At 37.4% G+C, this 13,407-nt stretch overlaps 1 protein-coding gene across 17 annotated transcripts in view; it reads right to left on the reverse strand.

The window, feature by feature from the left end:
* AAK1 (AP2 associated kinase 1) overlaps positions 1 to 13,407 on the reverse strand; it is a 164,417-nt gene that overhangs the window by 74,861 nt on the left and 76,149 nt on the right. For all 17 annotated transcript variants that reach the window (XM_029937520.1, XM_029937527.1, XM_029937526.1 and 14 more), the window contains one exon: positions 11,016 to 11,134. In XM_029937520.1, coding sequence (XP_029793380.1) covers positions 11,016 to 11,134 — 119 coding nt within the window. The remainder of the gene's footprint in view (positions 1 to 11,015; positions 11,135 to 13,407) is intronic.

A 13,407-nucleotide genomic window follows, 5' to 3' on the forward strand; every position in this document is an offset into this window, starting at 1 on the left:
ATCTTCTTGATCCATTCGTCAGGTGATGGACATTTAGGCTCCTTCCATGTTTTGGCTATTGTTGACATTGCTGCTATGAACATTGGGGTACATGTGCTCCTATGCATCAGCATTTCTGTCTCTCTTGGGTAAATCCCCAGCAATGCTATTGCTGGGTCATAAGGGAGTTCTATCGATAGTTTTTTGAGGAACCTCCACAAATAATCCAGTGAAGAAATGGGCAGAAGATATGAACAGACACTTCTCCAAAGAGGACATCCAGATGGCCTACAGACACATAAAATGATGTTCAACATCACTCATCATCAGGGAAACACAAATCAAAACCACACTGAGATACCACCTCACGACAGTCAGAGTGGCTAAAATGAACAAAGCAAGAGACTACAGTTGTTGGAGAGGGTGTGGAGAGACGGGCACCCTCTTACACTGTTGGTGGCAATGTAAACTGGTGCAGCCGCTCTGGAAAACAGTGTGGAGGTTCCTCAAAAAACTATCAATAGACCTGCTCTTACCCAACCTGAAGGCTTTTTGGATCTCTGCTTACTTATCCAAGTGATTACAAAATAGCTTAAAATTTTATTTTATTTTAAAAGTAAGTAATATATTAACATTCAAAAAGAAAAAATATAGTAGGAAATTATTTTCTACTCCAATACTCATCCCCTATTAGGAATCCTCCCTGTTTCTTTCCCTTCCTCCCTTTTACCTCCCCTCCCCCCCCTTCCCTCTCATCCTTTCAGTGTTTTATTCAGGCAAATCCAAACAGTATGTATTATGTATGTGTACACACATACACACACACACACACACACACACACACCCCTTTTCTTACACAAAAAATAGCATCAAAGCATCTTTTTAAATAATATGCTCCAGATTCTTATTCCCCATCTATCTCGATGTCCTACTACTGTGCATTCTCCCCCTTCCTGCCTTTTATGAATACGAAAACATTTTCCTGCCTCAAATCTTCTGATATCTCTTCTATTGAAAGCAAGTCTTCAAACATGACTGGTGGCACATCAGTGTCCTCACTCTCAAGCCCACTGCGGATGCAATCCATCTGGGCCAGGAGATGTGAACACCGGATTGCACTTGACACATCTTGAGCTAGAGATCTTATCCCTTTAAGTCCGAGGAGAATTAAGCCTTTAGGCAAAGGAATCTGAAGCCCAAAACCCAACTTCCGACTGTTCACCAGAAACCAAAATCCCTGTGGTTCCACCCAAACAAGGACTCATACCATACTCTGGTAAATGGTACACAGCATCTGTCAACATAAAGTGTCTCTAGTGAAACCACTAATCATTCTTGAGTTTGGGTGGGATGTGGATGTACATCCGCACTCTGGGGTAAGTACAGAGAGGACTCTGCTCCTTTGATCACTAACACATGAGCTTTAGCATGTTACAGAGCACATTATCCCTTCCGATTCCTTTCACAATTCTGACAACATTTGAGAGAAGAAGGGCTAGGATATGGCCTTTATAGCACATAAGTCTGAGCCTGGAGGGTTAAAGACATCATGCAGGGCTTTTGATTAAAAATGGCAGGAAAATAATTTTAAGGAATTTGAATACATCTGTCTCTGCTTCATTCCAAAGCCTTACTAAATGATGTAATGAGTTTGGTTTTTTTAAAAGTATAAATGGAAGACTTCCATTTTCAGGAAAATCGAGTAGATATGCTTTTGCCTATTCTTCCTTCTAAAAACATCTAAATACTCTAGACACTAGTATATATTTTAAAAAGCATAACAAGAAGGGTCTGAAATGTGGACAGAAAGCAGACTGACTAGAAACTTTGGAACCCAAGGAACGAGATGATGATGAGCTATGTTATCTTTCTGTCCCATACATCCCACACTAGAAACTGAAGAAGCAGCTACTAAAAACATTAATGGGGGTAGACAAAAAAGCCCCAGTAAAAGCCTGCTCTCTCTACCAAACCTAGGAAAGGGGCAGCCTGGCAAGACAGAAACTTATAGGCACTAACTACTCTACTCTAGCCAAAAACCACAGAAGAAAATGCAGGCCCTCCCCTCGATGTATCAGCAAAAGCCAAATTCGGAACCTAGATTCCCATCTTCACAGAAACACACATTAACATATAAAATACACACACACACACACACACACACACACACACATACATATATATATAAGTACAAATTACACATAACATATAATAATAGGTATGTAACATATACATATGTAATATGTGTATAATATGGATATAACGCGTATAATATTTAGCTAATATAAGACATATTAATTAGAATACTTAAAAGTTATACAAGTATAGGAAAAGATGTTCAACATCACTAAGCATCAGGAAAATGCAAATCAAAATCACAAGGAGAGAACATTTCATGCCTGTTAGGATGCCATCATTAAACAAACAAAAAATAACAAGTGCTGGCAAGAATGTGGAGATATTAGAGCCCTTGTGCACTGTTGGTGGGAATATAAATTGGTATAGCCACTCTGGAAAGCAGAAAATTAAACACAGAATTACCATATTACCCAGCAATCTCATTTCTTGGTGTAAATCCAAAAGAATTAGAAACAGGATCTTGAAGAGATATTTGCACACCCATGTTCATTGCAACATTATTCACAATAATCAAGGGGTAGAAGCAACCTAAATGTCCACTGACGGATAAATGGCTAAAGAAAATGTGACATATACATACACTGGGATATGACCCAATCTTAAAAAAGAAAGAAATCTTGTCATTTCTACAATATGGATGTACCTTGAGAATATTATAGTAAGTGAAATAAGCCAGTCATAGAAGGACAAATACTGTATGAGTCCACTTACATGAAGTATATAAACAGCTAAACTCATAGAAGCTGAGACTAGAATGGTAGTTGTCAGGAGCTGGTGGGGAGGAGAGATGAAGAATTGCTATTCAGTGGTATAAAGTTTCAGTTATACCAGATAAATAAGTTCTACAGATCTGCTGCAGAACACTACGCCAAATGTTAATACTATACACTTAAAAATGGTTAAGTCCTGGGCACCTGGGTGACTCAGTAAGGTAAGCATCTAACTCTGGATTTTGGCTCAGGTCATACGTTTGATTGAGCCCTGTGTCGGTGCTGAGCCTGCTTGGGATTCTTTCTCTTTGCCCTCTTTCTGCTCCTCCCTCCGACTCATACACACATGCTTGCTCTCTTTCTCCCTCAAAATAAAAAAATATTTTTAAAAATGGTTAAGATGGTAAATTTTATGTTGTGTGGTTTTGACTACTATAAAAAAATAGTTTTAAAAGTTAGATTAAAATTAAAAATTTTATTTAAATATTGGCTTACAAATAAAATGACCTTCAAAACTGAAATAATAATTGCTTAGTTGATAATCTATGAAATATATCCAAATGAGTTGAAAGTTTATATCCACACAAAATCTTCACATATATGTTTATAACAGAGCTTTATTCACAATTGCTAAAACTTGGAAGAACCAAGATGTTCTTCCATAGGCCAATGGATAAACTGTGAAATATCCATACAGTGGAATATTGTTCTGCTCTACAAAGAAATGAACTATCAAATCATGAAAAGACATGGAAGAACTCTAAATGGATATTAAGTGAAAGAAGCTAATCTGTTAAAGTTACATACTGAATGATTCCAACTATATGACGTTCTGAAAAAGGCAAAACTAAGAGAGTAGTAAAAATCAGTGGTTACTGGGCGTTGGGAGATTTGGTGGGAAAAACAGGCAGAGCACAGGGGAGGTCTGGAGCAGTGCAACCATCCACTATGATACTATAATGGTTGATACATGCTATACATTTGTCAAAACCCAGAATACAATTCCAAACTCAATGTACAATACCAAGATAAACCTTAATATAAATTATGGACTCTAGGTGATAATGATAAGTCAACTGTCAATTCCAACCTCAAGTATCTAGGAAAAGAAGAACAAAATAAACCTAGAGCCCCTGGGTTGCTCAGTCAGTTAAGCATCTGACTTCGGCTCAGGTCATGATCTTGTGGTTCATGAGTTCAAGCCCAGCATTGCGCTCTGTGCTGACAGCTCAGAGCCTGGAGCCTGCTTCAGATCTGTGTTTCCCTCTCTTTCTGCCCCAATTCCACTCACACTCTTGTCTCTCTCTCTCTCAAAACTAAACAAACATTAAACAAACAAATAAATAAATAAGCAAACAAAACAAGAGAGAAAGAAGAACAAAAATCAATGAAGTAAAAAATGAAAAAATTGAGAAATCAATAAAACAAAGAAATGGTTCTTTGAAAACATCAACTGGCAAACCTCTAGCAATACCAACAAAGAAAAAAAACACAAGATAGAAATTATCAATAACAGGAATGAATCAGGGGATATCACCACAGACCTGGCACATATCAACAGACAATACAAGAATATCACTAACAACTAACTTTACCTGTATAAATTTGACTTAAATGAAGTGGACCAGTTCCTTAAAAATACAAGCTATCACACCTTACCCAACATAAAATGAATAATCTGAATAGCCAGATTATATTGGGTAAGTATTATTAAAAAAATAAGATAGCTCCATAACTATTTGTTTTTGTTTTATGGTTTTTTATTTTTTTTTATAATTTATTGTCAAGTTAGCTAACATACAGTGTGCTCCCGGCTTTGGAAGTAGATTCCTGTGATTCATCACTTACATACAATACCCACTGCTCATCCCAACAAGTGCCCTCCTCAATGCCCATCACCCATTTCCCACCCCCACCCCCCCATCAACCCTCAGTTTGTTCTCTGTATTTAAGAGTCTTTTATGGTTTGTTTCTCTCTCTGTTTGTAACATTTTTCCTTCCCTTCCCCTATGGTCTCATGTAAAGTTTCTCAAATTCCACATGTGAGTGAAAACATATGATATCTGTCTCTGACTGACTAATTTCACTTAGCATACCACCCTCCAGTTCCATCCACATTGTTGCAAATGGCAGAATTTCATTCTATTTCATGGCCGAGCAGTATTCCCCTGCGTATCTATACCGCATCTTCTTTACCCATTCATCAGTTGATGGACATTTGTGAATAGCCCTATAACTATTAAGGAAACTGAATTTTCAACTTAATAACTCCCAAAAAAGAAATCCTCAGGCCCAAATGGTTTCACTGGAGAATTTCAAAAAAATGCTTGAGGAAGAACAAATACCAATTCTATAAAATCTCTTTTCCACAAAACAGAAGAGGAGGGTACACTTCCTAATTAATGTTATAAAGCCAGAATAACCCTAATACCAAAACCAGAAAAAAAACTGAATAAAATAAAAAGAACTGCAGACCATTATCCCTCAAGACTATAGATATAAAAATCCTAACCAAAATATTAACAAACAGAATTCAAAAATATATAAAAATGATTATAGACTATGACCAAGTGGGGATTACTGCAGGGATATAAGGCTGGTTCAATATTTAAAAATCAGTCAATATAATTCACTATAATAAAGCTAAAGAAGAAAAATCACGAGCATATCAATCATTGCAGAAAAAATATTTAACAAACTTCAACACCTGTTCATGATCTTAAAAAAAAAAAAAACTCTTAGAAAAATAGGAATAGAGAGAAACTTCCTCAAATTTATTTTTTTTTCATCTATTTTTAAAAACTACAGAAGCACCTGGGTGGCTCAGCTGGTTAAGTGTACGACTCTTGATTTCAGCTTAGGTCATGATCTCAAGGTCCATGGGCTCGATCCCCACATCGGGCTCTGCGCTGACAGTTCAGAGCCTCCTTGGGATATTCTCTCTCTCCCTCCCTCTCTCTCTGCCCTTACCCCAGGCAAGCGCTCTCTCATTCTCTCTCTCTCTCTCTCTCAAAATAAACATTAAAGAAAAAATTTTAGACATGCCTGAATTGCTCAGTTGGTTAAGCGTTTGACTCTTGGTTCCAGCTCTGGTCATGATCTCGCAGTTTTGTGAGTTCAAGCTCCCAGTAGGTTCTGTGCTGGCACTGTGGAGCCTGCTTGGGATTCTCCCTCTGTCTCCCATCTCTCTCTGGCTCTCCCTCACTCACACTGTCTCAAAATAAATAAACTTTAAAAATAAAAAAATAAGAAAAAAATTTAAAACTACAGCTAAACCATATGCTTAATGGTGAAAGTCCTCTTCCCTCCTAAGATTGGGAAGAAGGCAAGGATGCCCACTCACCATTGTTACTCAACATAGTACTGCCAATTCTAGCCAATGCAATCAAGACTAGAAAAGGCAATAAGAAGGATACAGATCAGAAAGGAAGAAATAAAACTGCCTCCCTTTGCAGATGACACAACAGTCTATACAGAAAATCCTAAGTAATCCAGAAAAAAATTTAAGAAGTAGTAAACAAGTTCAGCAAGGTTAAGTGATATATTATAAATATAGAAAAATTAACCGGTTTTCTACATACTAGTAATACACACATGGACACCTAAGTGAAAAATCTAATACCATTTATAACCACTCAAAACAAAACAAAACAAAACAAAATCTATGTATTAATCTAAGAACATGTACAAATCGTACTTAATGCTGATGAAAAAAAATCAAAGATACAAATATGCGGAGAGATGCACTATGTTCATTAACTGGAAAACTACAGAAAAGATGTCAATTCTCCCCAAACTCATATAAAGGTTTAATGGAATTCCTATCAAAATACCTGCAAGACATTTTGCAGCTAGAGATTATACTAAATTTTATATGAAAAGGCGAAATAACTAGAATAAGTAAAGTAATTTTAGAAACAAAAAAAGGAGAGACAGGCATATAGATTAATAGAACAGCATAAAGAAGGGTCTGGAGATGGACTCTCACAAATATCTGACAAACATATTCAATGGAGGAAAGATAGATAGATAACCTTTTCCACAAAGGGTGCTAGAGCAAATGGAGACCCTTAGGCAAAAAATTAACCTCAACCTAATTCTCATACCTGCCATAAAAATGAACTCAAAATGAATCACAGACTTAAATGTAAAATGTAAAACTATAAAACTTTTAGGGAAAAAATAGGACAAACTCTTCAGAACCAAGGGGTAGGCAGAGTTCTTAGAAATGACACCAAAAACAAGTTCTACAAAAACTGGTATACTGCACTTTATCAAAATTAAATATAAAACAAAACAAAAACAAACACAAAGGCCTTAAAAATGTTAAAGCCTGATAAATATTCAACAGGGTGGTCAGAATGTAAAGCTGAGAAACCTGCCAGAATATTGAGGGAGAAAAAAGAAAACAAAGAAATGAAAAATAAAAGGGAGAAAATAAGAAAGTTAGAAAATTCTGGAAGAACCACCATCCAATGACAGCAATTTCAGACAAAAGGAAGACAGAAAAGGAAATCACCAAATGAGACAAACTAAGATTTCTCACAATGCAAGGATAAGAGTCTCTAGATTACATGGGAACACCATTTATTAATAAATAATAAGTGTGTACAGAAAGATATATCATCAAGATATTTCAGAACACTGTAAACAAAGGAGAAATTGATAAATTTCTAGGGAGAGAAAAATGGGTCACACCCAAAGGGCCAAGATTAGAAGGACTCAGGACTTCCTTCCTATGCACAACTATGAAAGCTAAAATATGATACAGTAATGCTTCCAGGAACTATCTAAATGAAATGATTTCTAAGCCAGAATTTTTTTCAAACAAGATTTTACATGTGTGAGCATAAAATACACTTCTAGACCTGCAAGATCTCAAAAATTTATCTACCATGCATGAGTAAGCTACCACAGGATAAGCTCCACCAAAATGAGGAAGTAAAACAAAAAAAAACAAGTCAGGAAATGTAACAGTAAAGTGAGACAAAGGGAATGACTAAAATTCCAAGATAAGACTGTAAATCGGGCCTAGAGAGAAACCAATCCAGATTTCATGGAGTTAGAAGACAGATTTCTTCAAGAAGATAAAATGGCCAGAGCACATAAATGCATTTAAAAGTATCCAACAAAATGATTTTGACAGCATATAGAGAGTTTGGGGTTAAACTGCTCAAAAGTACACAGAAAAGACAGACCAAAAAAAAAAAAAAATTGAAAAACATCATTCTAGTGAAAACAGAGTTATACAGAAATGAAATAGTAATCCTAGTCCAAGAGAAGATTCTGCAAGAATAGTGTTTTCTTACATGTAAAAACTCACACTACTGTAACATACTGCTCAAACTTAACTGCTGTTGTAGCAGAATGGGAAATGAGAATGACTGCAAGGTATTTGGGGAGAAGGGTGTACAAGGGATGAAAGAGCTAAATATCTACTTTCTATACTATGCAATACCTAAAAGGGAGAACAAAAAATCAGGAACTAGCAATATCAGCATGTTTTTCAGAAACATCAAATAAATCAACAAAAAGTGGCTGCCTCTAGAACCTCCAAATAGCAGAGGAGGGCCCCTCAAGGAATTGCTTGAAGTTTTTAATAACAAGCTTACTTCACCTATTGGAGTATCTTAAGTTTTGAAAAAAACACAAACTAAAAACAAAACAAAACAGACTCTTTCACAACTAATATATAGCTGGGCCAGAATTTGAACTCCCATACTGGTGAGCTGGTAAGGGGCCTGTGTTCTTAGTTCTTCTATTCCAGTGCCTACTTAGCACAAAGCCAGCCCTCAAACTTGTTTCTGAATGAGTGGGAGAAAGTTAAAGAATGGGATTACTTTCATAACACTAGAAAATGAATGAGAAGGGCACTCCAGGAAGAGGAAATAGCAGAAGCAAAGACAGGAAACAGAGTGTGTGAGAGCTTAGCAAGGCAGGGACAAGGGGGAGGAGGGGTCAAGAGAAGCAGCCAGAAAACCCAGTGCTGCTGCAGGGAGAGGCACTGAGGCTGGCCGTTTGGAGTCATGGGGCAGGGGAGTGGGCGCACACTTGTGCCTGGTAGACAGGTCCACGTGGCCCTGAGCACGTACTTGGGCCTTGGGTTTTTTTGTTTCCCAATGAAGACAGCAGCACTTATCTCTATCAGCAAAATGGTTTCTTCTCAAATGGTTTCAGCTGTTTGAAATCTAAAATAGTACCAGGCTCTGTAAATCCTGCAGTCTTTTTCAGTAGCCCAACTACAGTGCAGCTGGTCTTAAGTGGCCCCTGAAAGGACAACTCCACAAGGGATGGACAGGGAAAGCAAAGCCCGGTGGAATTCCTACCATGCCACCTTCACCCATTTGTTTAGCCTCTTTCTCCTCTTTATAAAAGCATTAAAATCCAGGGCATAAAGGAATCATCACCTCTAGGTGAATATATGCATCTGATATTACCATTATTCATACATTCGTTTCATCCACAGCTAACACTTGAACAACACGTGTTCGGACTGTGCAAATTCAGACATGGATTTTTTTTCCCCTTAAATACAGTATAGTGCGTAAATGTATTTGTCCTTATGATTTTTAAAATAATGTTTTCTTTTCTCTAGCTTACTTTAAGAATACAGTATATAATACATATAACATACAAAATATGAGTTAATCGACCATTTATGTTATTGTAAGACTTGCAACTTATGTTACCGTAAACAGGCTACTAGTTGTTAAGTTTGGGTGATCAAAAGTAATTTGTGGATTTTCAACAGTTCAGGGGTCAGCACCCCTGCCGTCGTGATGTTCAAGGATCAACTATATTTATGTCACGCAGTCTGCTGGAATATAAAGCTCCTCATTTAAAATAAGTTACTTTCTGATGGCAAAATTACTTATAAGATTAGGTATAAGCAATATAAACAAAATTTTGTTTTGGTATAGACAAAAGTATTGTGGAAGCAAAAAGGAATAAAAGACTATTTAAATTTTTTATATTTAATGTCGAACAGAGTGAAAGTGAGACACTAAGTGCCACATACCCAGTGCTCTGCACCGATGCCGATCAGTCACCCCTGGCAGTTTTGTTTCTCTTCTACATCAACTCATTAACTTCAATACATTATCTTATTTCATCCATAAATATTTCAGCACATATCTCTAACAGAAATGCATCTTCTTTAAACATCATATGAATTGTGAAAATGAAGCTTTTAAGATGTGAGGTATAGTTAACATATAATAAAATGCCCAGACTTTAAGGTGTTCAGCTGAGTTCTGACACGTGTATAGCCCTTTGTAATCACTACTCAAAAAAAGATATAGAACATTTCCATGGCCCAGAAAGTTCCCACATGCCCCATTCTAGTCAATTTCCCACACTCAGATGGCCACTTTTTTTTTTAACTTTTTAAAAAATTTTTTAAAATTTATTTTTGAGAGAGAGAGAGAGAGAGAGACAGCACAAGCAGGGGAGGGTCAGAGAGAGAGGGAGATACAGAATGTGAACCAGGCTCCAGGCTCTAAGCTAGCTGTCAGCACAGAGCCTGACATGGGGCTCAAACCCACGAACTGTGAAATCATGACCTGAGCCGAAGCCGGACACTTAACCGACTGAGCCACCCAGGTGTCGCTCAGAGGCCACTTTCTGATCTCTGTTACCATATATCACTTTTGCCTATTCTTGGACTTTTATATATGGGATCACAGATGTGGGAGTAAGAGGTTTCTAGTGCAAAAAAGGAGAAAACCATTCCAGGAGGAAAGAACTACACATATAAAATATAAATGTGTACAAGGATATGTTCAAGGAATGTTGAAAAGCTCAAGAGGAATGAAAACCAGGTTTGAGAACTGACAGAAGACAAGACGAGAAGGAGAATCATTGGACAGTGAGGGTTTCTGGATTAAACTCCATACTTAATTCTGAGAATGAAGTTATAAAAGAAACGTTTCCCAGAGCCCAAACTTCTTTCCCTGACTTAACACACCGGTCAGTTCTCTCAATATGCTCCTTCCTCCTCACCCCTCCAGCTCAGGGTGACCAAGATGGGAGAAGGGTACTACACCCATGACTCTTCACTCTCCTCTTGTGTGAGGCTCCTTTGCCATCTCAGGAAAGGGAACAAGCCCCCACCTCCACCCCCACACACCTTTCTTATCAGAGGGTGCATTTTAAACAAGAAGTCCCAAGTCTGAAAGGCAGCCTTACCATTATCTGGATTTCTCTCTTGCACACTTGGAGATCATGCTCATTGTTGACAAACATGCGTTTCAAGGCACATTTCATTCCATTGCTTGTCCTCACCAGAAACACGATAGCAAATCCACCTGTGAAGGAAACACACAGACAAGCTCTTTTGAGTGATGTTCAAAAACCCAGTGAGATAACCATGGTGGCTACAGCTCTGCTGTCACTGCTAATGGCACTGATGCCATCATCAGCGAGACCCAGGGCTGGCCTGGGCTATAAGGCACTCTTACATTCGAGGGACTCACAGATATTACTATGGGATTGGGTGGCAAGAGTCAGAAAAGTTGTTCCTGAACGCCTAATCAGGAAGAAGGAAGAACAGTAATTATCTTCCAAAGTACCTACAAACAAACAGATGAACAAACAGATGAACGAAAAAAGAACTACATTCCAATCACTGTCCGAGGCACTTTGAACTCTTGTTTAATTCTTACTACATCCTTTGAAGCTGGGTATTATTTTTCCCCTGAAGACAATGACTAGCTAGAGAAAACAAAGGCTCAAAGAGATTAGATTCAACCAAAAACTTATTTAAAAAATATAAATCCACCACTTAACCAGAGAGGCCTGGAAGTTATTTTAATAATTGTTATAATAATAATTGTTAATTTCAAGAAGGTTTTTCTTCCTTCCTTCTCCTCCCTCCTCAGATCTAACAATTGACCTGAGGGAATTCTTCCTGCCTTTCCTACTTCATGGGGTGTTGAGAAGACACAAAATATAGGTATGAAGGGCTCCTCGACACAACAGACACCAAGAAAGTATAACTCGATTACTGGGCAGATGTTTTAATATCCACACTAACCTTTCTCTTAAAGACTGTCCAAAATTCATTAAAAAATTTTATGTAACTCTAACCGAAATTCTTAAATGCTCTGGATTGGTTATACTTGAGTGTTCCACAAATTCTTAGAACTCCTTACTTTGATCTCATTCCCCAAACGTTGTAGGTGTTCAGTGCCATTATTAACAGGGGTTCTAGATAGATAAGGTGCAGCAAAGCTGTCAAAGCTAAGAACTTTGAGACAAGCAGCAGTTATACTGGGCACTTGGTCCATCTACCTGCTCATACAGCATCATAATTTAGCTTGAACTGTCCTGTGCTAGGCTATTATTTGCATACAAGTGGTGACTAATTGGATGAAGGTGAACACACAAGGAAGTCCCTAGTGCAGGAACTTGAGCTGAAGCTGTGGCAGAGTGCTAAGGCTAGCAGCCACATGCAAAATTGATAGAGAGAAAAAGTAGTGATTCTAGAGACCTCAGGCCCCAGACAGAGACTTCAGTCCTGTTTAATCTCTCTACAACCTCTGAGGCCCAGCGGGACGTCAGCAACTGTCTGCTGATGTCCATAGCATTTCCTGGTGTATCTTCACAAGGTTTACTCTTTTTCAAGTCTGCTTGGGTAGATTTTCTGCTCCTTGGAACTAAAGAGAGCCTTAATCATAAGGCACTGTGGTATGTTTTCATACAATACACTCAGAATTCTGTGTTTAAAGGAATGTGAATGGACTCAAATGTTCCAAGTGTGCATTTTGATAATGATTTACCAGAGACTGCTATTTGTGTATCTCCTATCACACTGTCCTTCAGTATTGATAAACACTAAAATTTGCCATGAAGTCTTTCTTTCCACTGTCATCTTGAATCTTTGTATTTCAGCAACATTTTCCATTTTCTTATAATACTTCAGAGTCTACTTGTACTGTTCAACTGTCAATTTTAATTCTAGAAATTTACTTTTAAAAATCTGTTGAAAACCCTATCATGTATTGACTAGCAGAGGTCTTGTAACACACACACACACACACGAGTCTCAATGTTAAGATGCATATTTTTTACATTTTAATTTTTAGGATATCAGAATTTTTCTTGTAATAAGTATGTACATTTAATGCAGTAGTACTTAATCTTCTATTCCCCAAAAAGCTGTTAAATTCATGATGTGTCTTATTATAAATCAGAATTAGAAATGTTAATATAAATTATAAACTTTCTATGTGTATTCATAATTATTATGTAAACAGTTCAAGTGAGTATTCATTTTATAGGTATTTGAATTTTTTAAAAGAATCACAGAACTACAGACTTTGTAGCAGAATGCTCCTATAGAACATCAAATCCAAGCATTTTGCTTTATGAGTAGAGGAACGTAGTGAAGCGTAGGAATCTCATGACTAATTATGTAGAACCTGGAATGGTGTCACGCTTCTGGCTGTCCCTAACATGTTCTTCCCACTTGACTTACCTTAGAGAAAACCTGTGTCACACCCCATTTAGATAATAAGGAAGCATGATAGGGCTGCAGAACACAAGTTGGGAATGACTATTTCTTACAGTTCTGTAATGC

This window comes from Suricata suricatta, chromosome 4, assembly GCF_006229205.1.
Source record: "Suricata suricatta isolate VVHF042 chromosome 4, meerkat_22Aug2017_6uvM2_HiC, whole genome shotgun sequence".
Lineage (NCBI taxonomy): Eukaryota > Metazoa > Chordata > Mammalia > Carnivora > Herpestidae > Suricata > Suricata suricatta.